Below are 24,542 nucleotides of genomic sequence, written 5' to 3' on the forward strand. Positions count from 1 at the left end.
CGAGATGGCCCGCATGAAGGCCGAAGCAGAAACCCTGAAGGCCGTGGGGTTGGAAAAACCCAAGGAACAGAAGAGGTCATTCCGTTCCTATGGCAGGCGTTATTCTAAGCAATGCGGCCAAGGGCGTCAGTCTGGTCAACAACACCAGCAACAACAGTTCCCGAGGCAGTCCTTTCAAAGGCGCCAGAGGCCAGCATCAATCCTAGTCAGGGAACAAAGGCCCGGCCGGGTCGAAGCCCTGAAAAGTCACTTCCCCCTCATCCGTTACCCGCTCCAGTGGGGCGGTGAAGTATTCAATACTACCTGGCAGAGTGGAGGACAATAACTCGGGACAAGTGGGTGCTGAATATTGTTTGCAATGGATAGTCTTCGTTTCACCAGCCCTCCTCCACAGATTCCACCAGTGCGCTCTCCCTACATGGTGCGAGAGCTCCAGTGGGAGGCGGACGTTCTGTCAAAGAAGGCGATAGAAACTGTTCCTTTGAGGCAAAAAGGAAAAGGTCTTTACTCCAGGTTCTTTCTCGTCAGAAAAAAGGACAAGAACGAGTTCAGGCCTATTCTAGATCTGCGTCAAGCAAACAAGTGGATCCGCAGAGAAAAGTTCCGTATGTTGTCCCTGCATCAGATTTACCCTCAGTTGCATCGAGGAGACTGGCTGTGCGCCATAGATCTGCAGATCGCAAGTTCCTGAGGTTTCTGGTAGGCAACAACCATTACCAGTATACAGTACTCCTGTTTGGTCTGAAGTCTGCACCGAGGATGTTCTTTTAGTGCATGGCAGTGGTGGCAGCACACTTGCGGAAGAACAAAGTGTTTGTGTACCCATACCTGGACGATTGGCTGATCAAGGCTTCCACGTGCCAGGAAGCCCAGTGTCATTTCAACAGGACAGCTGCCTTGCTTCACCTCCTGGGACTGCACATCAACATGTCGAAGTCAGTGCCGATCCCTGTGCAGTGTCTCCAGTACTTGGGGGGTCTCAGTCAATACTTTGAACGCAAGCGTGTGTCCTTCGGAGGAGAGACGCTTATCGATCTGTGGGAATGCTCTGCACCTCCTCTCAGCCCACTCTCTTACAGTGAGGACGGTGTCCTCTTTACTGGGGTCGATGGCTTCCTGCATCTTTCTCACCCCCAATGCACGTCTGCATATGAGGCCTCTGCAGGAATGTCTGGAGGATCAATGGGACCAGAGGCAGGGGAGTTGGGAGGACAAGATTCATCTGTCCCAACACGCTCTACAGTCTCTGAAATGGTGGTGCTCCTCAGAGAATGTCTGCAAGGGGACTCCCTTTCACAAGGATATTCCGGTCCAGACCATAGTGACCGATGCGTCTCTCCAGGGCTGGGGAGCGCATTCGGGCCCTCTTCAGATTCAGGGGATGTGGTCGCAGACAGATGACTTACCACATCAACTTTTTGAAACTCAGAGCAGTACACTTGGCCCTGAAGGCGTTCCATCCCTCCTTCAAGACAAACTCCCTGCTGGTTCAGACGGACAATACTACTACCATGTATTCCCTCAACAAGCAGGGGGGCTCCCGTTCACGCACGCTGTTTCGGGAGGCACAGATGATCTGGAATTGGCTGGTGGCCAGGAACCTAACGATCACGGCAACCCATCTGCCGGGAGTGCCGAATGCCCAAGCCGATGCGCTCAGCAGGCTCGTTCAAGAAAATCACGAGTGGGTGCTAAACGACGACTTGCTCAGACCACTTCGCAGAGTGGGGCACTCCGGATATCGATCTGTTCGCTACGGCAGAAAACAGCAAATGCCGCGACTTCACGTCCAGGTACTACCAACCAGGGACACTGGGGAATGCACTATGGATTAGCTGGTCCAACAGCTTTCTCTACGCCTTTCCACCCATTCCCCTGATTCCGGCGGTGCTGGTCAAGCTGTTGCAATCCAGAGCCAGGATGATCCTGATTGCTCCGGAGTGGCCGAGGCAATGGTGGTTCACCGACCTTCTTCACCGGTCTGTTCTGCCACACCGGCGCCTGCCGTGTCGGCCGGTCCTTCTCACGAAATTCGGAGGACAGATGGTTCACCCCAATCTCTCGTCCTTGAGTTTGGCAGCATGGCTCCTGAGCTAGTACAGTATGGACACTTGAACCTGCCTCAGGACTGTATGGAGATCTTGAAAGAGGCGAAGAGACCGTCTACGAGGACTTCTTATGCCTATAAGTGGAAGAGATTCTGCTTATGGTGCACGGCAAAGGACATTGACCCTACATCCTGTAAGGAAGATGTTATTTTGCCTTATCTGCTGCAGTTAGCTCAATCTGGGCTTAATTTTCACTCTATAAAAGTTCATCTCGCAGCTTTGACTGCGTATAGAAAGGGCCCTTCCCAAACCTCATTTTTTCAAATCCCTGTGATTAAAGATTTTTTGGAGGGTTTGTGTAAGGTGTTTCCCCCTGTTAGACTACCTTCTCCACCATGGGAATTGAACGTGGTGTTGTCCAGATTAATGAGGGAGCCTTTTGAGCCTATTCATAAGGCTTCTTTGCAGCATTTGTTCTGGAAGGCTGCCTTTCTTGTGGCCATTACATCGGCCAGGAGAGTAAGTGAGATTCAGGCTCTGTGTTGTCAAGAGCCGTATACTGTATTCCATGCTTCTAAAGTAGTAATGCGTACTCATCCTAAGTTTTTACCTAAAGTGATATCTGATTTCCATGAAAATCAAATGATAACTTTGCCTACATTTTTTTCAGCATCCCTCCTCTCCGGCGGAGAGGTCTCTGCATTCACTAGATGTGCGTAGGGTGTTGAAATTCTATCTAGATAAGACAAAAGACATCCGCAGGTCGGATCAACTGTTTGTGAATTATGGTTCGGTAAGAACTGGTCTAGCTACCTCAAGACAGTCCATATCCAGGTGGATTGTGTCCTGTATTCAGCTCTGTTGTCAGAAAGCTAATAAGACGTTAGGGGGTAAGCCTACAGCGCATTCGACTAGGGGCAAAGCAGCGACTACAGCTTTGCTTAGGAATGTTCCAATCGCTGACATTTGTAAGGCTGCCACCTGGAAGTCGGTCCATACGTTTACAAAGCATTACTGCCTGGATTCTGATGCGGCAGATGCGCAGGTTGGACAGGCTTCGCTGAGGAATTTGTTTGCACAGTAATTTGTTGGTGTTTGGTTTTTACTCCACCGCTGTTTGTTGGTTGGGATGGGCTTGCCATTCTATTCATAGATTATGACTATACACAGAGATCCCCTACTACAGAGAGTAGTTTCTTACCTGTAACTCCAGTTCTGTAGTTGGGGTATCTGTTAGTCATAAGCGACCCTCCCTCCTCCCCGGTGGAGTAACCTGACAGTATCAGGCCTGTTATACACCTTTAAAAAGAACTGAAAGTAACTTGCTTGGGCTGTGCATCCTGGGATACCAGGTGTCTCTGGAGAGTTCCTTAAGGGCACGGTATCCTTTTAGCAGACACATAATGACAGCCTATAGGGCTTGTCTGTCCACCCCTTCCGCTATATTGTTTTAAGGGATTTTGGTGAAGGGAGTGTGATACACTAAAGGAACATGTAAGATGTGAATAACAATGATATTTAAACTTTTATTTTGGCTTTTGTGTTCACTTCAGATGAAGTGCTGGCGAGTGCAGCCATGTTGTATTAGGCTGTATTATTTTGTCTGTCTCTTAAGTGTCTTTGCAGGTTTGCAAATGCAGGACACCTTAAGAGATATTTTGATTGCTCCGGGGTCCCCGCACATGGGCGGGACTATTCATACATTATGACTACCAGAGATACCCCTGCTACAGAACTGGAGTTACAGGTAAACTACTCCCGTCTCCCACCTAGTGGAGCTACTTGCAACAACCATGCAGCTGCTGCAACTACCAGACCTACTCATCAAGGTAATTTGTTTCACCTGGAACCGAAAACACTTGGCACCATGGCTCCTGAAGACCGTTTGTACATTTAAAACTTCCACAAAAAGAAACCCATAGACTTCTTGAAGTATGTGAGGAGACTGATAACGAACTGCTACGCCACCAAATGGAATTGATTACGACGATGCTCCACTGAAATCGATTTCCAGACCTGGATAGAGGACGGCACAGTCCAAAATAGCCAACAGATTTCCTCTAGGAGAGGGTGCCCCAGTGCCTCTATTAAGCTACGTTTAGCAGCCATTGTGGCATACACACGGGGAAGTGGTCAATTCCTTGCATATTAAGGATCTTCTTCCTAGTGGCCATCACATTTTTATGCAGGATGATTGAGCTCCAAGCACTCAATACAAGAGCACTACCTTAATCCAGAAGTACAGATTGGTGATGAGAATTAACCTAAACCTCCTTCCTATGTAATCTTCCACATCAATTGCACTTTATACCTGCTACCCTTTTCCCAGCACCCGAAATCACAGGCAGAATGCACCCTTGGCATACTTGCCATCTGAAGGGGAGTAATGTACAACTTGCACAAAACCAATCAAGTAGACGAGTTATTGGTTTCCGTCTCCCCAATAAACGGGAGTCACCAGTTTTCAAAACCTATTGCCAAATTGATATTTTAAGCGTTACCAAGGTGCTTCTCAGCAGGAAGAGTAACACTAGAAGACGCTAAGCCTACATTCCACGAGAAAGAAAGGAGCAACAATCTCCTTCACATCTAATGGCACCATCACATAAGACAATTGATGGTTCGTTCATACCTTCACCAAACACTACTGTGTAGTTATTCAAGCTAACGAAGAACAGGTGGGATAAAGTACGCAAACGCATGTTCACAAATACAAACATTCTTCCCACTCTCCGGCATAAGGAACACTGCTATTAAATCCTGTTCTGGATGTGAATGTTAAAAATAAAAAATAAATCATTCTACAAAACTAAATGATTCCTTACCTGTAGTACTGCAGCTTGAAGACTTTTGGGATTCACATGTGACCCTCCCACGGCTGCCAGAAAGCAAGGTAATCAATTTGCAAAAAAAAAGAAAGGAAGCTCCAAACCAAGATGGCAAAAAGAATCTGAAGATAACCATGCTGTGAGATCTGTACATCGAACGTTGGCACAACATCCCAAGGTGGAACCTCACTCAAAACAAAACTGGAAGATTCCGTTCTCGACCCAGTCACTACTTGGCAGAATAATGCAGTGCATGTGAATCCAGAAAGTCCACAAGCTGCAAAATTACTACTACAGTTAAGTAATCTTTTTGTTACTTGCTTCACTTGGGGAATTTGAAGTCCCAATATTCTTCCATTCAAGTCCACCTGGCTGTATTTAGTGCATACAGGAAGGGCCAAAACCAAGATTATCAGTTATTTTTGTGGGGAGTGTAACATATTTCTTCTAAGATGGCAGCCCCCCCAGTACCTGAATCAATTTATTTCTCTCGTAGGGGATTTCCATGCATAGTCATAATTGTTGAATAGTCCCGCCCACCTGCATGGACACCGGAGCACTTTTTCCAATACTTAAGTGCTGAAGTACAGTGGTGAAAAGACTTCATCTTAATATAATAAAAGGGGAACATTCAGTGAAACTTGCAACTAATGCAATAAAAAAATCTTTCACAAACCCTTTGTTCTGTGAGAAGAATGAAGTGCGAGGCAGTGTAGCCCATAGTGTCAGGCTATTTCTTCCCTTACAATGGGAGTCTGCCTTTTAAGAACTGTGACCTCCAATATCACATCATGCTCAGCCAGGGGCAGTTACTGCATTTTTGGGCATCTGCTCACAGGACCCTTGGAGCATTGAACTTTACTCTTATGTTTTCTTCCTTCAAAATATAGTTTTAAATATTGGTGACTATTTTGCTCTATCTTTTGTCTTCCACTATTGATTTTTTTTGTCTTACAAATGGAGGTATATTTCTGTATTGCAATGCCTTAATTTGACAAATGTCCCCGCTTTGGCAGGAAAAAGGCCAAATCAGGGCCCCCCCATGAGGTCTATCTGCTGTCTTCACATCTACCTGCCTCCTGGGACATCTGCAAGACTCAGCAGGTGAACCCTGCGTGACTGGGAAAAAAATTCACCTTCTAGGTAAAGAAGTTGCCAACTACCCAGTGTGACCTTTGAGCAAAGGCTCTTCCCTTAGCCTCCAGTGGTAGTGGAGGGTCTGAGAGGCATTTTTCAGGAAGAAAACTTTGTCCCGGTCAACGTTGAGGAGGTACGGCGCTGTCATGGATTGGCTCGACATCTTACAAACATTGTCGCATGACGTCTAGACACTCATTGGTGACTTCGACAATCTTTAAATCGCCACCCAGCGTCAAGTGCATCGAAGTTGAGCGATACTGACTTGCTGTCACCCAGGAGAAGCTCAATGTCTAGAGGCAAACGTTGATTGGAGTGGTCGAGGTTGATCAACTTCGAGATCAAGGCAACAGACCGGTCCCTCGACATCTAGGATCTAAAAGGAGAATCTGCTAATCAAGTGTCTGTCAATCCAGATCTCATTCTCCACCACCAGCTACAAAGTCGCCTTTGCGGGCCAATGCTTCCAATGGAGTTGCTGGCTTCGCTGTCTCCTGTATTACTGGTACTACCAGCCTCGTTGCCTCCAGTGGCTTCTCCACATCCAGTATTGCAGGCACCACCTGCTCTACCAGCACATGTCATTCCAGCTCCTACAGTGTCTCACGTGCCTAGCACTACAGGTCCCAGGCACTCACACTCAAAATGGTGCCATCTCTCATGCCATGGCCATTTTCCATCTGGGCATTCTACCAGATCACAACACTCTCGTTCACATTGCAGATCACGCCATACATCAAGGTCATGATCTCGCCATCACCATAGGTATACATCCTTTTACACCAGGGACTGATGACACACTTTCAAGAAGTTCTTGTTAGAGGTGCTGCTAAACTGAACATGTCAATGGCTTTTCCAACAGCATCTACCTTGGTGATCTTCGACGCTCCACCAACATGTGGCCTCAAGACTTAATGAACACTCAAATGGTAGTGATGGTCAATTAGGAATGCACATCAATTTTAGAAAGTAACTAACTGTTCAGTGTATAAGAAGAACTAATTGTATCGGTGCCCCTCAAGGTAGTCGAATAAAGACACCCCACTGCCACTGGTGTCTAACGAGGGATCCTAAGAGCTCCCATTTAGAGCTTAAATACTCAATATCTCGGCACTCTTGATATGTCTCAAATAGTCACATAATTTAGATGAAGTAATGCATCCAGAGTCAGTGTGTGAACTCACAGGAAACCAAACCAAATAGTCAGTAAACTGCACAATGTTATTTAATGCAAAAGATTTTTTTTTAAACGCAATATAACTACAATAGAAAAATAGGGGTGTAATCCCAAATATAAACCTAGTCCTTAAATTTCCACGGAGGTCGAGATCATATGGTCTCTTTTGTTGGCAATGATGGGAAAACAGTCAGCAAATAACATTGTGCAGTTTATTGACCATTTGGTTTGGTTTCCTGCGAGTCCACACACTGACTCCGGATGCACTACTTCATCTAAATTATGTGACAATTTGGGACATGTGTGCCATGGCCTCAAGACCTTATGCTCAAGAAGACCCAGCACAAGAGGGAGCAGCCATGGACTTGTTTCTTACTCCAGCTGTGGCAAAGTCTGGGACTTCCAAGCGCCAGAAAAAAATATGGTCCTCCAGATCAAGGCCCTGCGGCTACATCCATGAAGGCGGCCAGTGCAACAGCCCTCTTGGGCCAATATGACAGCCTTGTGGGATTCAAATCTCCAATTTGCAGAACACCTCCCGAAAGATCACAGCAGGATTTTCTGGATATTGGCAAGAAGGCGCCATGGTCTCTAACCAGATCATTAGTGTGGTGGATTTCTCTATTCTAGCAGCTCAGGGTAACTGCCATGGAGTATCCTTGCGCAGACCTGCATGGCTTCCACAGACTACCTTAAAGCCTGATGCTCTGCTGCTTATCCAGAACTTGACATTTTTGGGCTCTACTCTGTTTGGATCATGCTGATGATGAAATGGCAAGGATGAAGGCAGGCACTTTAAAAGCCTTTAGGCTTGAGAAATAGGACCAATGCCTATTCAGTCTCTATCACCGTTTTTCGTCGGAGGGTTCAAAGCCCTCAATTGCAGACTGGGAGATGGCAGCAGCAGTACCAAAGGTCCTACCAATATTGGCGCAAGCAGCTAAAGGGACATGCGGCCCAGGAACCTAGCCAGGAGGGCCGACCACCTACAACCTCAAATTCATGAACCTGTCACCCCCCCCCCCCCCCTTGTTACACTCTCCGATAGGAGAAAGCCTCTCGTATTAACTAGGAGAGTGGCAACGCATAGCTACCATCAACTGGGTCTTGAATATTGTGAAAAATGGTTCCGATTTAGTGCCCCACCACCAGCCATTCCACCAAGGTCATACGCCTCTCACCTCGACCTTCTAAAGAAAGTAAACACTGTCGCAAAAAGGCAGTGAAACCTGATCGCTCTGTCGCAGGGCAAGGGTACTACTTGTGCCAAAAAGGGAAAAACAAGAGTCTGGCCCATTCTCAACCTCAGGATTGCCAACAAATTGATTCGAAAGGAGAAGTTCAGGATGCTGGCTTTACACCAGATATACCCTCTGCTTCACCAGGGAGACTGGCTTTGCTCCATCGACCTGCACAATGCTTATTTTCATATTCCCATTGCAAAGAAGCATTGGAAGCTCCGAAGATTGGTCGTGGGGCAAGACCACTACCAATATAATGTCCTACAGCTTAGTCTAAAATCTGGGCCCAGGATGTTCTCCAAGTGCATGGCCTTGGTGGCAGCACATCTAGAGCACCACATCTTTGTCTACCCTTACCTGGACGACTGGTTGATCAAGGCATCCACCTTTCCAGAAGTACAACTATGTTTTAAATTGACTTGCGTCCTCCTTAATCGGTTGGGTTTTCAGGTCAATTTTTGCACTATTTCAGAGCAACTATCAACACACTTCACAGTAAGGGTGTCCTCCGGAGGAACACCGCTTCTATTCTCCAGAAATGTCACGCTCTACAACGAATGTGTCGTCCAACAGTCTGCATGATCTCCTCACTGCTCGGTTCGATGACCTCCTGCATCTTTTATAACTCCAAAGCTCTCCTCCACATGCACCCTCTCCAGGAGTATCTGGAGGACCTGTGGAACCAGTTGTCAGGAAACTGGGAAAACAAGATTCTTCTATCCCTTCATGTCATTAGGTCCTTCAAGTGGTGGTGGTCTCTGAGCATCCTGCATAGAATGCCATTGCACCAACCGGATCCAATGCGGCCCATCGTGATGGATCCCTCTCTGATGGGAAGCCCACATGGGTCACCTGCCAATACAAGGCTCATGGTCTCCGAAGGAAATCCATCTAACAATGCGCAGTTCATTTGGCGCTCTAGGCGTTTCAGCAGTGGCTTACGACTGGCAGCCTGCTTGTTCGGACGGACAATACAACCACCATCTACTACCTGAACGGGTAACAAGGTACAGAGCCCTGTCTCAAGAGCCACAGACTATCTGGCACTGGCTTCTCAACAGGAATATGAAGGTAACAGCCACTCACCTTCCAGGCATTCAGAATGTTCAAGCAGATGCGCTCAGCAGGGCTCTCGACGAAAACCACAAGCGGTTGCTGAACGAAGATGTCGTACAAGATATCTTCTGCTTGTTGGGCACTCCTTCTAGCGACCTTTTTGTAACCGTGGAAAACAAAATGCCTCAACTTTGCTGACCGGTTCACACGAACTCAACATGTTTCTTTCAGGTCTGATGCTACACCCTTTGAGCCCAAAGATAAAGCATCTCCACCAAAACTGCTTTCCTTGTGGCAATAACATTTGCGCTACTCTCCGGATGTAAAGTGACTTTTAAAGTTTTTTTTTTTTCTAGATAAAACCAGATTCTATTGGCAAACCACAGCAATTGTTCATCAATTATGGCCCAGTTCCGACTACCTCCAAACAGTCAGTTTCCAGGTGGATTGTCTTACACCCTCTTCTGCTATCAACTAGCTAATAAGACTTGCTGGCAAACCCAAAGAATACTCCTCTAGGGTTGCTGCCTTGAGAACTATTGGTACATCTTTGCAAAGCAGCTACATGGAAGATAGTCCGCACATTCACTAGGCGCTACTGTCTGGACTTTGCTAGAACGGGTGCTTAGGTGGGACAGGCGTCTCTCAGGATTTGCTTTGATAAGCTGTATATCTTCCTATTGTTTGTCTACTGCAGCACGTCGGGGGGGGGGTATGGGCTTGCTACTCTATTTAGCGCTTATGACTGTACAAGGAAGACCCTATGAGAGAAGGTATAGTTTCGTTCTCCCGTAGGAGTATTTCCATGATAATTATAAGCAACCCTCCCTCCTCCCCGGTGGATTACAGGTGTTTTCATGGTTCGCTACAAAAAATTTGAGTCAATGGCCTCCGGCTGAACATGTGAAATTGGAGGTCAGTTCTTAAAGGCAGTCTCCTTTTTCTTCCCTTATAATGGCAGCCTATGGGCTACACTGCCCTACTTCATTCTTCTGTCACATAACAGAGGGTTGTGAAAGATTTTTCTTTTTTGTTACATTACTAAGTTTTTCATGCCTTAGTTGCATGTTTCTTTGGACATTCCACTTTTGTTATAACAAGATAAAGATTTTTGACCACTGCAGCCTAATTCTATAGGCTGCATAATGACAAAGTGACTATTCAAAGCCTTCCTGAAGAAAGGTTAACTTCAGCACTTGATAAGATATAGTGGAAGAAAGTGCTTTGGGATCCCTGCAGGTGGGTGTGGCTTTCCACGCTTGGGATGATCATGGAAATGCCCCTACGAGAGAACGGGAGTTACAGGTAAACCATACCTTCTAAATTAATGGCCCTCATTGTGAGGATTTCCATAAGACCATGTTGCAGCATCTGGCTTAAAAGGTAGCTTTTTGATGGCGATTGAAGATAAAGACTGCAGGTCATTACAACTGCTAGGTGTCAATTAGGCCTTATACGATTCTCCATATAGTAGAGTTGTTGTATGAACAAGTCCAGATTTCCTACCCAAGGAGTTTCTGATTTTCAGATTAGCCTGACTTTCCTATTTTCTTCCTAATCCTTCCACTCCTGCAGAGGTCACTTAACTCTTTGGGTGTTTCTGTTAAGATGGGCCAAAGCATACAAGAAACACTAGTCAACTATTTAATTATGGACCCCTCTGTATTGGCATGGCATCTAGAACACAAACCGTTGGCTAGACTGATTATTTCCTGTATTTTTAATTAACAAACTCTTTCCGGGTAAACAAAGAGCTCCTATTTCCATTTAGTAGTTTTTCTACCCTACATGTGGAAGATGGTACTGAGGTTTATGAAATTATTGAAAATGGTTATGACCAAGAGCACGGTTAACTGAGAAATATTTTTTTACTAATTTTCAATACAAACAAAATAGCGCAGCATTGTGCTATCAAGTTTCCTCACATTATTGATGTCGCAACTGGAGCTTCACAGCCCGGGGGCAAGGAAACAAGAGAGATAGATCAATGCATTTGGATGCCATATTTTGAAGTGTTGTACAGGGGAACAGTGCGTGCGGTTGAGCTTTTCGTGATTCTTGAATGGACTCACTAGTGGCAGTAGGGGACACCATGGCTCATCTAGCTCAGTCTTGGATTTCGCAGTGGGCGCTGCGTCTCCATCCGGTTTTAGAATCTGATTCGTCACACAAATCTCTTGATCACCCAACTTGCCTAGCATGTCACCCCAACACACACTGGTAACCTTAACCATATTTTTGCCTCTAAGGAAGCTAGAAATTGACTCATAATCATCTCTTCTGTTGCACCTCTGCAGCATGGGTCTCCAGCAAATGTTCTTTTTCTTTAAATGTAGTGTTTATTCCGCCATTGAAATAGAATCCATCTTTTTCGTTGGAGTGTTTTAGTTTTAACTAAATGTTAAGTTGAAGGATATGCCATGTATGATTGAACTGCAGTATTATAACACTTTGACCTGCAAGGTGTTTATGTCCTTCATTTTAAGATACCACCTGGGACTCTGGTCGTGGAGGTAATGCATATGTGAATGGATTTCATGACCGTGACAGCAGAGTGAATGGCTATGACAGAGATCGCAGTGGTTTTGCCACAAGAGGTGGACCTGGAAGCAGTGATAGAGGTGGGTTTTCTTTTTTTTTTCTACAGTTTTTGTTGCTAGATAATTGCATCAAGCATTTTAGGTGTTTGTGAAAGGGGTTACATACAGCTTTTTTGTGAGAGGGTGGAATCAATTAAGATAAGTTAATGTTCGAGGCAAATGAGCTGCAGATTACACACTTTGCATAGATCGCCATCTGGTGTTGGGCCTGGATGTTTGCAGTTTGTTTTTCCTCTTGGAAAGTCTTTAAAAGTCACAAGGTCGGTGACTCCACCTTTGGATCGTATTGCGCATGGGCTTCGGCTCCATCCTCATTGTTTTTTTTCCGCCATCGGGCACGGATGTAATCTTCGCGCTGCGGTTCCAAACATTTTCCAGTTCGATCGAAGCGGAATCCTCATCTCGCGGTATTGTTTCGATCGCGATCTCAATCAACGCACCTTCTCATCGACAAATCTTCGGTTCCAGTCGGCGGCCTTCGGGCCTACCCAAGCTCCGGTCCCGGCTGATGGAAAGAACTCCATTCAAGAAGTGACCTCGCTGTGGGTCCAAATTCCCCCACACCGATCTTTGAGGTATGCAACCTCTGCCTCTCCCCTGAACAAGAGGCTCGAGACTGTCCGGCCTGTAAGTCTTTCAGATCGAAAAAGACTATTGGGGACCGAAGAGACATGGCACACTCCTCGACCTCCGTTCCAGTCGATATCTTCGGAGACTACATCGAAGATCCGGGACAGCAGCGCACCGAAGAGGACCTAGTCAGTGCTTCCGAGGCAGACTACTCAGATGTGGAGGAAATCACTCCGGCGCAGAGGGTCGTGAGTGATATACCCCCCACACCCGCGCCAACAACCAAAGGCTTCGGTCACACCTTCGCCTCCGGGCCTAGGCAAGACCAGAGACACTGCTTCACACACCCCACCTTCGGGCCCGGTGAAGAAGCCAAATAAGCCTTCTGGCGGCTCGAGCCAGCCTGCCAACGGTGCGGAGAAACACACTTCGGCACCGAAAAAGAAACCGGCCTCTACCTCAACACCGAGCTCCGCACCGAAGCCCTCTGGTTCGAAACCCAGTGCTTCCGTACAGACGCCATCTTCGGTACCGACCAAACCCTATAAGGCCCTTGGCACCAACACTTCCAAGCCGAAGTCCACCTCTGCGCCGACCAAGAAATCTGAGGTTCCCAAGCCCAGTGCTAAGCAAACTGGCACGGACAAGCCTAAAGTAATCTGCCCTGAAGACTTCGGCGTCTACGGACCAAACACTGTCACAGGAACTATTTACACCGGATCCCTTACAAAAAACTCTCACCAGGGATCAAAAACTGGACATTTGGCACTCTTCCAAAAAGACATTTGGACAAACAGGCTCCACCTCCAAAGAGGAAGGACTCTGCTACCTCTCCTTTCAGAATACCTTCCCCACCTCCACCCTCTCCACCTCCGCCCGCTCCGCCTTCTCCACCTCCCACCTCATCGCTCTCCGACCCAGTCTCCAGACGATGATGATCAGGTGGACCCATATCACAATACAGGGGATGTGCCCCAAGATCCCACCCCTACAGGATCCCCAGACCCATGGGACCACTACAATAACCCAGATATTCCCGACGTCCCACAAGATGACCTTTACATTTCCAGGCCATCTCCCCCGGAAGACTCATTAAGTTTCCACCATCTACTTCAAAGGGCGGCACACTATCACTGGGTAGGGTTGCACACTGACCCAGTGGAGGAGGATTTCCTCCTTGACACATTTGATAACACACAGGTCTACCTCCATACTACCTATGCTTAAGGGGGTGGTAAAGCATGCGCCAGGTTTTTAAGGACCCAGTCAGGGCCAGGGTCATTAACCCACGCATTGAAAAAAAATACAAAGCTGCCCCCACAGATCCTGCCTATATCAAAGGGCCAGCGCCACTAGATTCCCTAGTGGTTTCCACTGCACGAAAAAGATCAAATTCCCATGCGTCAGGCGAAGCACCACCCCCTGACAGTCAAAGCTACTGGACGCATCAGGAAAGCGCACTGCGTCACAGGCAGCCAATATATGGCGTATCGTCAACACCCAAGCGCTATTGGCCAGATACGATAGGGCACATTATGATTAATTAGAAAACATAATGCACCACCTCCCTGAAAGTTATAAAACTAGGGCCAATGAATTAATTCAAGAGGGTAAGACAATCACTAACACCTCTATACGCTGTGCCTAAGATGCAGAAGACACAGCCTCCAGGGCCATTAATACTAGCGTCCTCCTCCGTCGCCATGCTTGGCTAAGAATATCAGGATTTAAACCAGAGGTACAAGCCTCCATCCTGAATCATCCCTTTGACCACCTATTCGGCCCAAAGGTAGATGAGGCCCTCGCAAAAATAAAGGACACCGATACGGCGAAGTCCATGGGAGCCCTGCAGTCACACCCTCCTAGGCGCTCCTTTCGCCGCTCTTCCTTTCGGAGTACATCTAGAGGCTACTCCTTAGATAACGCGTCCACTTTCTACAAATCCCCCCACTCAGTCCAGCTTCACAAGGGGTTATCAAAGAGGCGGCTATAGGGGCAATAATAATAAAGGCAGGATTGCAAGCATTTAGGCTTTGCGACAAATTCGTACTTCAGCAAGAGTGTTTATGCAACTGATGGGGCTGATGGCCTCTTGCATTTTCATAGTGCCTCACGCAAGACTCCAGATGCGTCCACTCCAAGAGTGCTTAGCGAGCCAATGGAACCAGGCCCAGGGGCAACTGACAGATCTGGTGTTGGTAGACGGTCGCACCCATCGCTCTCTGCAGTGGTGGAACACCACAAACCTTTCCAAAGGTCGACCGTTCCTGGACCCGGTTCCACAAATAATCCTAACAGACGCATCGCTCTCCGGCTTGGGAGCTCACCTATTACATCTCACTGTGCAGGGCACATGGACGACTCAGCAAAAGTTACTCCATATCAACCATCTGGAGTTACTAGCAATCTTTCTAGCCCTAAAGTCCTTTCAACCACGGATTTCAGGCAAGGCAGTCCTTATTCGCACAGACAACATGACGGCCATGTATTATATTAAAAAACAAGATGGCACACACTATCCACAGCTCTCTCAATTAGCACAGAGCATATGGAGATGGGCAATTCCCCACCAAATCTTTCTCCTAGCCCAACATGTCCCAGGAGTACAAAACACCGTGGCAGATCTGCTCAGCAGACAGACACAACAGATCCACGAGTGGGAACTTCACCCACAGGTTCTTCATCCGTTCTTTCATATGTGGGGGCATCCACAGATAGACCTCTTCGCCACCTACGAAAACAAAAAATGCCCAAGCTTTGCCGCCAGATACCCACACCCATTTTCCAAAGGAAATGCGATATGGATGAACTGGTCAGGCAAATTTGCGTACGCTTTTCCACCTCTCCCACTCATTCCATTAGTGGTGTGAAAGCTACAACAGCATTCCCTCACGCTGATCCTAGTAGCTCCAACATGGGCCAGACAACCGTGGTACACCACGCTGCTACACCTCTCACCATGCCTTCTAACCCAGAACCATGGAGAGATCTGGCACCCGGACCCAGCTCAGCTCAACCTTGCGATCTGGCTCCTGAAATCCTAGAATTCAGGTACCTAAACCTTCCCCCTGACTGTATGAACGTCATTAGAGAAGCTAGACGCCCTACCACTAGAGCCTGCTACGCTGCCAAGTGGAAAAGATTTGTTGTTTATTGCCATAACACAATCGTTCCTCTAGATGGGTCTATACAACACATCATATGCTACTTACTCCATCTACAAAGGTGTAATCTAGCATATACCTCCATTCGGCTACACCTCGCAGCAATTGCAGCTTACCTACAAAACAGGCAGCACCTATCACTTTTCAGCGTACCTGCCATTAAAGCCTTCATGGAAGGCCTAAAAAGAGAAATTCCCCCCAGAGTACCACCCTCACCTGTGTGGAACTTAAATATTGTTCTCACAAGGCTAATGGGGCCTCCCTTCGAGCATTTGCGTAAATGCGAACTGCAATTTCTCACATGGAAAACAGCTTTCCTTGTAGCCATCACTTCCCTTAGAAGGGTCAGTGAAATACAAGCACTTGCCATACAAGAACCTTTTCTTCAAATGCACAAGAACAAGGTTGTTCTCCGTACCAACCCAAGATTCCTACCTAAAGTAATTTCCCATTTTCACCTAAACCAATCTGTAGAATTAACTATTCCGCGATCATTATTCCGCGATCTGATGGCTGGGTCCGTATTCGTAGTCTTTCTTGTGTTTTTTTTTTTTGTTTTTGTTTGTAGCCCAGGTGGGCGTGGACGTCCCACCATTTGGTGTACTTCTCGTGACGTCGGCGTGCTTCCTGCGGAAGTCCCTCCCTTGGGGTGCCATCTTCAGATTCTTTTTTCCGCTGTTGGGTCTGGATCGTCAACGAGAAGCTCCAGAGTTTTTTAACTAAGAAAGAAGAGCACGAGTGTCATTGAAGAAAAATAAAGCAAAGACTACAGAGAGGAAGAACATGGAGCCGGGACGACAAATAAGGAAGAGAACCTCAATCTTCGATGTCCAACGGAGAATGCGCACTCAGGAACTCTGAGCGCAGGAATGGACAAAACACCTTTTAAATTCTGCCGTAACTGCCACCACAAATGAGACTACGAATCTGGACCCAACCACCAGATCGCGGAATAATGCACAGCATAGTGAATCCAGAAAGATTCACTCTGCAAAACCAGTATTTTTCTCGCAACCTCAGACTTGCAGAAAGGGCTCTACACACGCTAGATGTCAAACGGGCCTTACTTTACTATATCCAAAGAACACAACCTTTCAGAAAGACCAAACAACGGTTTCACTCCACCACACAAGGGCAACCCCATCTCAAAATCAGGGATAGCTAGGTAGATTGTAAAATGAATCCAGATTTGCTACCACAAAGCAAAACTAACGCTATCTGTTCCCCCTAAAGCCTATTCTACACGGAAGATAGGGGCTTCTATGGCTTTTCTAGGGAACATCCCATTAGATGATATCTGCAAAACGGCTACATGGTCAACACCGCACACTTTCACTAAACACTACTGTGTAGATGTGCAAACCAAGTAACAAGCTAGTGTGGACCAGGCTGTACTAAAAACACTATTTCAAACTACTGCAACAATATACCGGTGGTCGCCGCTAAGGTTGGGAACTGCTTTATAGTCTATGCAAAAGTGTGTAATCTGCAGCTCATATGCCTCGAACGGAATATGCTACTTACCAGTATGCATCTGTTTTTGGCATGTAGAGCTGCAGATCTACACGCGCCTCCCCGGCTACCTGTATCTGTTCCAGTCTATCTTATTTAGATACAACACACATGGGTTTTTTCACTGTTACTACTACGCTCCATCTTTCCCTGCTGGCGAAAAACAATGTGAGGATGGAGCCGAAGCCCATGCGCAATACGATCCAAAGGAGTCACCGACCTCGTGACTTCCAAAGACTTTCCAAGAGGAAAAACAAACTGCAAACATCCGGGCCCAACACCAGATGGCGATCTATGCAAAAGTGTGTAGATCTGCAACTCTACATGCCAAGAACAGATGCATACTGGTAAGTAGCATATTCCTTTCTTAATGCTCCAATTTTGCACTACTAAAAGCACCACTTTATTGTAAGTGGTGCACCTAGTTTCATTAAGACAAAGTACTAATTTACCTGTGTTTTTATGAAGGAAGCCAAGGGAAACGCCCTCTATCTGGGGGCCCCCCAGTCCACTATCAAACTTCAGGTCATTCAGAACTGTGCAGCACAAATGCTCCTGCAAGCTCTCCGCTACGTTTCAATAAAATCTGGTCTAAAGAAACTGCACTGGCTCCCAATCAGGGAAAGGAATCTCCTTTAAGAGTCTATGCATTGCTCATCGTGCTTTTTGGAAAACTGGCGCCACCATAAACCATTCCCTGATCTCCCCCTACCTTCCAACCAGACATCTCAGGTCAGCGTCCTTGTTCCTGACCACAGTGCCTAAAATTAAGAGAACAAGAGCTGGCGGACGATTGTTCTTATTCATCTAAACTCTGGAACTCTCTCCCTCTCCATCTACGCTCTGAATCTAATCATCTTTCTTTTCGAAAGGGGCAAAAAACGCTGCTGTTTACCACTACAAGCTAGGTCCCTCTATCCATTCACGCATACGCAGGTCTTTTTAGCACTGGGACGCCTCAGGGTAGCCATCGTGCTTTATAAACTCCTTTCTTCTTTCATTGCTGCATGCAGGCAGTCTGACTATCCTGATATTAGATTTGTCAGCTGCCTTCGATACGGTTTTCCCAGTCCATCCTTATTCAAAGACTGTATGATATAGGCGTACATGCGAAAGCGCTAGCATAGTTCAGAGTCTTTCTGGTTGATAGAACCTCTGAGGTCTTGAGCCTTCCCTTTTCAAATATCAGTCCCAAATAAGCGGGTATCTTGGGGAACCTTCCTGAGTCCTACGCTTTTTAAAATTTGTTTCCCAGCTTGCAAATACGGTCCAATCCTATGGAATAACCTCTTAACCTGACACCCAACTGGTGAAATGAAGTGGGCAAGATCTAGAGTTTTAAAGCTGAATTCATTGATTGTATGAGAAAGGTGCAGCCTAGATAAGTTGGAGGTTTTTAAAACTCGGTGGAGGAAAGACCGAAATGTTTGTTTGGGAAAGCGCAGGAACTTTGGTCCAAATATTGTTGGCCAGAAGAACTTGGTCTGGCACCCTGCACTAAGGGAGTGGTCAACAATCTTGGCAGTTCGGTTGACAATAAGCTATCCATGGAGGAACAGGTGACCTCATTTTTGCCACCTGTTTTGGCACCTTACAGCTGCTTGTGTTCCCTTGGCTTCGAATAAGTTCCAGAAACACATTGGTTCAAGCCCTCATTATTATTTGTTTGGACTATAGGAATGCACTTCTGTTAGCGGCCATCAAGACCCTCCTCCAAATTACAGGTGGTACATAACACTGGTGCCCCACTGGTCTGTAAACTCGTGCCTGGCTCTCCTTCTGTGCCCAACGTTAGAGCAGTACACTGGCTACCAGTAACAAAGCTATTTAAACTGGTCTTATTCCTAAAATAATTAATAGGAACGGCCCCACATACCTGCCTACAAGGCTTACTTGATATCGTCTGGGTAAAATCTTGGTCCATGGATAAAGCTCTCCTGAACCCAGTGTATCAAAGTGAACCTTTACAAAGGCGTTAGTTTCCCTGTTTAGCACCTCATCATTGGATTAGCCATTTACACATTTGCTCCTGCCTCGATTTTGCAAGGTTTAAAAATTGTGCTAGACAATAATTACTTGCTAAAATTGTAATTCTTGGGTTTAATGACTTCCTTGTGAACAACTGTATTTTGGCTGCTTAGCTAAACCAGTTCGCATGGACATGCAGGTTGCTCTTGTTTTTTGTTTGAACTCCAAGTATCTGTGCACCAACCTGCATAAAGTCTGCAACTTGTACCTCTCACCCGAGCACAAAGATTGTGACGTGTGTCGATCGTTCTGATCAAAGAAGACTTTACAGGATTGTCTGGCTCGATGAAGGGACATGCATTGGCAGAACATCGAACACACCACGGATTACTTCAGGGAAGATGCCGAGCAGGAATAGATGGAGGCGTCTAGGCCCTCTCTAGTCAATCAGACTTGGAACTGGAGATTGAGCTATTGTCTCAAGACCTTCCAGCAGGACAGTATGACGCGAGTAACAAAGCCCCTTTGCCCTTCAAACTTTCTTCCATCAAACAAAAGGCTTTCTGGGCCACCACTGCCTTCTGGCCATGGTCAGCACCGATAGACTGCTTTCAACGCTCAGCTCTCGGGCGTCCCACCGAAACAGACTAGCTTTCCGGCTCTGGACTGAGTCGAGAAACTACCTTCAGCACGGAAATCTTTTGCTTCACAGGATAAAGACAGGCCCAGTTCAGCTCCGAAAATTTCGGCGCTGAGAACAAAGTATGCTCATTGAACAGATTCTGGATATTACGCAGGAAAAACTGGATCCAAAGGTGAAAAATGTACAATAATCCAGACACTTGACACATACTAGCTATAAATGTCACACCTTCCAAAAGAAACATTCCTTCAGAGCATACAAAATTACTCTAAAGAAAAAGGACATGGCTACAAGCACTATTCAACCTGTTCCTGAAACCCCTCTACTATCTTTACCCCCCATGAAACCAAAACCCTTTAGACATTACACCATAGGGTTCTCCGAACACATAAACCTGATACTGATTATAGTGGTGACGAAAGTCCACCACCAATAGATCCTTGGAATGATTATAACATTGATCCTCCAATGGATAATGATCCTGACCTATACGCTACGAAGCAGTCCCCTCTTGATGACAACACAGCATATCCGAAGTTAATTTGCAGAGCAGCATCATACCATGGAGGGGGTCATACTACATAAGGATTCTTTAGAAGAGTATTTTTTTGTATTTGAAACACAAGGAAGCTCTCATAGGATGATGCAATTTTTACCCATGTAAAAAGGCATGATGCAACATGCTGATATTTTTAAAGACCCTGTACGTGCTTGTGAAAAGTGGCTTTCTGTTGCAGTAAATCCTCCTCCCTTTTTTTTGTTTTTGCTGTGGCCAGACTACTGATGCCCTTTGACTTCGTGTGCCCTGGGCTCCTGCCAATCAGGTGCCAGGGCCTGTGTTTCTCTTCCAGTAGATACTCATCAAAGTCATAAGCGGTGAATTATCCCCACCCACGTGCGGGATCCCGGAGCGCATATAACATATAACATATATATATATATATATACACACACACGTGTATGCCCAGAACATAAAGCAGAAGACTTTCAACCCCATACACCTACATATGTATGCATACCTACATACATGTAAATATGCAGCCCCATCAAACAGTCCAAAAACAAATGGGGCAAACGGCCAATATTACACCAGTTTTACTTGTACAACAAGTCTCAAGACTGCTTGTAATAGAGACCATACACTATAATAGTTTGGCCCATAGGCTGCATAAGAATAACTGTCTTAGTACAGAAAGGGATCACTCTGCTCCCAGAATGCCCCACAGTTCCTTTTTTCAGGCTCCTTCTGTGAGGATCCCGGAGCTTGAGAACGACAGTTTTCTGACTTTTCTGTCAGGAATATATTTTTTGGGGTTTTTTGCGGTTCTCCTGTGCTGGTTGAAGTTTATCATATTTTTCTGACAAATTCTTCATCTTTTCCTGTGAGAATGCCGGCTCTTTTCCGCAACTGTCCAGCTTGTGGAAAGAAGATGGCCATTTCAGATCCACATTCTGTGTGTATCGCCCATCTTCCTTCTAGTCACGGTATAAATTTGTGTTATCACTACAAGAAGTCTTCTACGAGGTCTCTACGTGATGAAGAGAGGATTCGCCTTTAAGCTGAGGATTAGCCCGGTGGGAAAGTAGCCTTGGGAGTCGAGAGACCGCCTCATCAGGAACGTAGACGCCAGCATCATTCTGCCTCTTCAGCATCAAAGAAAAGGCAGGTTTCAGACTGTTCGTCATTACCGCCGTTATAGAAAAGGCCTACAGTCTCTGACGTCGCGACGGCGCGAGTCTCCGTCGTCGAAAGGCTTTGACGTCGAAGCAGACTACCTTGGGCTCTAGGTATGTGCAGGAGGCCAGTCAATCGATGTCTAAGCTCGATCGACGTCGAGGCATTCTCCGTCGCTTAAGTTCGCTGACGGCGAAGAGACCTCAAGACCAGTCGACATCTAGCATTGAAGTCTACGTTGAGGAGGCGAGAGCACTCGCCGTCTATCACTACGACGCCATGGACTGTCTAGGTCTCCGTTGAGGACGGCGAGGTCCTTAACTCCTGCCACGCATCACCCCACGTTGGGGGGAGAAGCACGGGTTGACGTCAAAGGAGAAGCATAAGTCGACGTCTAGGGACGAAGACCCTGCTGCTGCCTCGGAGGAGGGTGAAGTTGCATCTCGGTCGCCCTCAAGGACTGCTTCGTCGCCAGGACTCCATATTGTCCAGGTTTTCCCGAGGGCTCTCCGGTGATTGGCGAAGAGAAGTGTAAAGCCCTCAGTAGCCCGGGTTTGGACTATTGCCGTACCTACTCTCTACGCCTGCCAAGATTTCCGTCACGTACTGAGGCTCCACAGATGTCACCACGAAGGTCAAGCTCACCAATGGTGGTGGTGTCTAGAAGTCTGCACAGATCGCACTCTCCGCATCGATCATGTCCATTCAAGGGACAGATCTCACTCTTATCATTCTTCACTGAAGTTAAGGTGGCAGAGGTCTCCCACCTAATCTACCAGGTCTTTGAGGAGAGGTTACTCCAACTTCCACCTCTACACCTCCATCAAGAGTGTCTCCAATTGATAATCTCATCCCCTTCAATGAGGTACTCTGTAGCGGAGCGAATAAGATAAACATTACTATGTCAGTACCTACTGTTTCCTCTTCGGTGATTTTTGAGACTCTCCATCACCGTTCTTCAGTCAGGCCTTTACTGCCTCTTGTCCCTGGCATTATCGAGCTTACTACGCAGACTTTTCTGACACCAGCAACTGTGGGTTCTGTGACCCTCCAGATAGCTTAGAAATGCAAGGCTCCTGATCAAGATCCGCTATTTCTTTGCTCTTCTCCTCCTCCAGATTCCATCATTGTGGCAGCAGCTAGGAAGATGCACTCTTATGTCTTCCTCCTCGGCACCTCCAGATAGGGACAGCAATTTGATGGACTTTATGGGTAGAAAGATGTGCACTACATCAGCGTCTTTCATGAAAGTCGCTAGTGCCTCTGCTCTGCTAGGGAGTTATGATGGATCCTTCTGGGATTCTCTGGGCTGTTTTGCAGACAAATTCCCTAAAGATCAGCAAGATTTTCGGGAAATACTGAAAGAGGGAGGTCTTCTTGGCGAATCAGAATATTAGTGCATTGGCGGATTCGGCTGATCTGGCTGCCCACGGCTACTCCAATGGTATTTGTTCAAGGCGTTCTGCGTGTCAACGGTTGACTGGCCTCAAGCCTGAGGTACAGCGGAAGATGACCAATCTACCATTCAATGGGTCTTCTCTCTTGGGTCCGCATGCGGACGATGAGATGGTGAAGATGAAAGTAGAATTGGACACAGTGAAAGCTTTAGGGCTGGAGAAGAGAGAATTTTGCAGGTGTTTTTGCTCCTACGATAAGCACCCTTTTCAGCAGAGGGGTCAAAACTCTGTGGTCGTAGCAAGGTCATCAGCAGCAACGAAGGTCTCATTTTCACCAACTAAGACCAGGAAGAGGGAACAATAAGCAGCAGACCACTACCTCAAAGCAACCATCAAAGCAATGAGGGAGTGCTTCCTCTAAACACTTAATCCACTCTGGTAGGAGGAAGGATCGCTGGTCATCTGGAGCAGTGGAGAGCTATAACCGACGACAAATGGGTGTTCAATATTAGATCTGCTAAGATTCAAGGCCTCACCGCCATAGATTCCTCCGAGTGGCGGACTCCGCTTGTGTCATCCTATTTTACACAAAGTAAACTATCTTCTGCTAAAGAAAGCCATAGAGTATGTTCCTGTTCATCAGAGGCGCCAGGGGATACACTCTCTATTTCCTGTTCGAAAAAAGAGGTCCTTCAGTGGAGTACAGACCAATTCTGGACTTAAGCATTTTGAACAAATATATCCGCTAGGAAAAGTTTCAGATGCTCTCTCTGCACCAGATCTTCCCTCTTTACATCAAGGAGACTGGATGTGCTCCATAGATCTGCAGGACGTCTATTTTCACATTCCAGTGACCAGAAAACATCGGAAAATTCTCCAGTTTTCAGGTTGCTTTGCGCCATTATCCCTTCAGAGTTCTACCATTCAGACTCAAGTCCGCCCCAAAGACTTTTTCAAAGTGCATGGCAGTGATGGTGGCTTTTCTTCGCAGGCGACTAATATTTATTTATCCATACCTGGACGACTGGCTACTGAAGAGTTCCACTCCAGCCCTACTTCATTTGCATCTCTCCTACAGTCTCCAGATTCTGAATAAACTGGGCCTACGGGTTAATTTTACAAAAATCGATTCTTAACCCGACTTGGAACGTTCACTACCTAGGAACGTCTCTAAACACCGTGGGTGCAAACTAGTGTCCTTCGGCGGAGAGATTTTTATCGATCAGGATGAAAGGCCAAGAACTCCTACGGACTTTGCACCCGATGGTCAGACAAGTGTCCGCTCTCCTGAGGTCCATGGCTTCCTGCACTTTCATCGTCCCCAATGCCCGATTGCACATGCGTCCCCTGCAGCAGGCTCTAGAAGACCAGTTGGTGCAAGCGTCAGGCAGTTAGGAGAATCGGATTACTCTTCCCCAGTCTGCCAGGTACTCCCATCAGGTGGTGGACAAAGAGGGCTCATCTAATGAAAGGTGTTCCCTTCCATCAATAGACTCCAACTCAAACATTGTTACGGATGCCTCCCT

The 24,542-nt window shown here is 46.7% G+C and overlaps 1 protein-coding gene across 1 annotated transcript in view; it reads left to right on the plus strand.

Moving 5' to 3' along the window:
- Positions 1–24,542, plus strand: part of DDX3X (DEAD-box helicase 3 X-linked) — a 545,023-nt gene that overhangs the window by 123,740 nt on the left and 396,741 nt on the right. Inside the window, exon 4 of the mRNA XM_085622939.1 lies at positions 11,974–12,108. Coding sequence (XP_085479065.1) covers positions 11,974–12,108 — 135 coding nt within the window. The remainder of the gene's footprint in view (positions 1–11,973; positions 12,109–24,542) is intronic.

This window comes from Triturus cristatus, chromosome 8, assembly GCF_964204655.1.
Source record: "Triturus cristatus chromosome 8, aTriCri1.1, whole genome shotgun sequence".
In the NCBI taxonomy this organism is placed as follows: domain Eukaryota; kingdom Metazoa; phylum Chordata; class Amphibia; order Caudata; family Salamandridae; genus Triturus; species Triturus cristatus.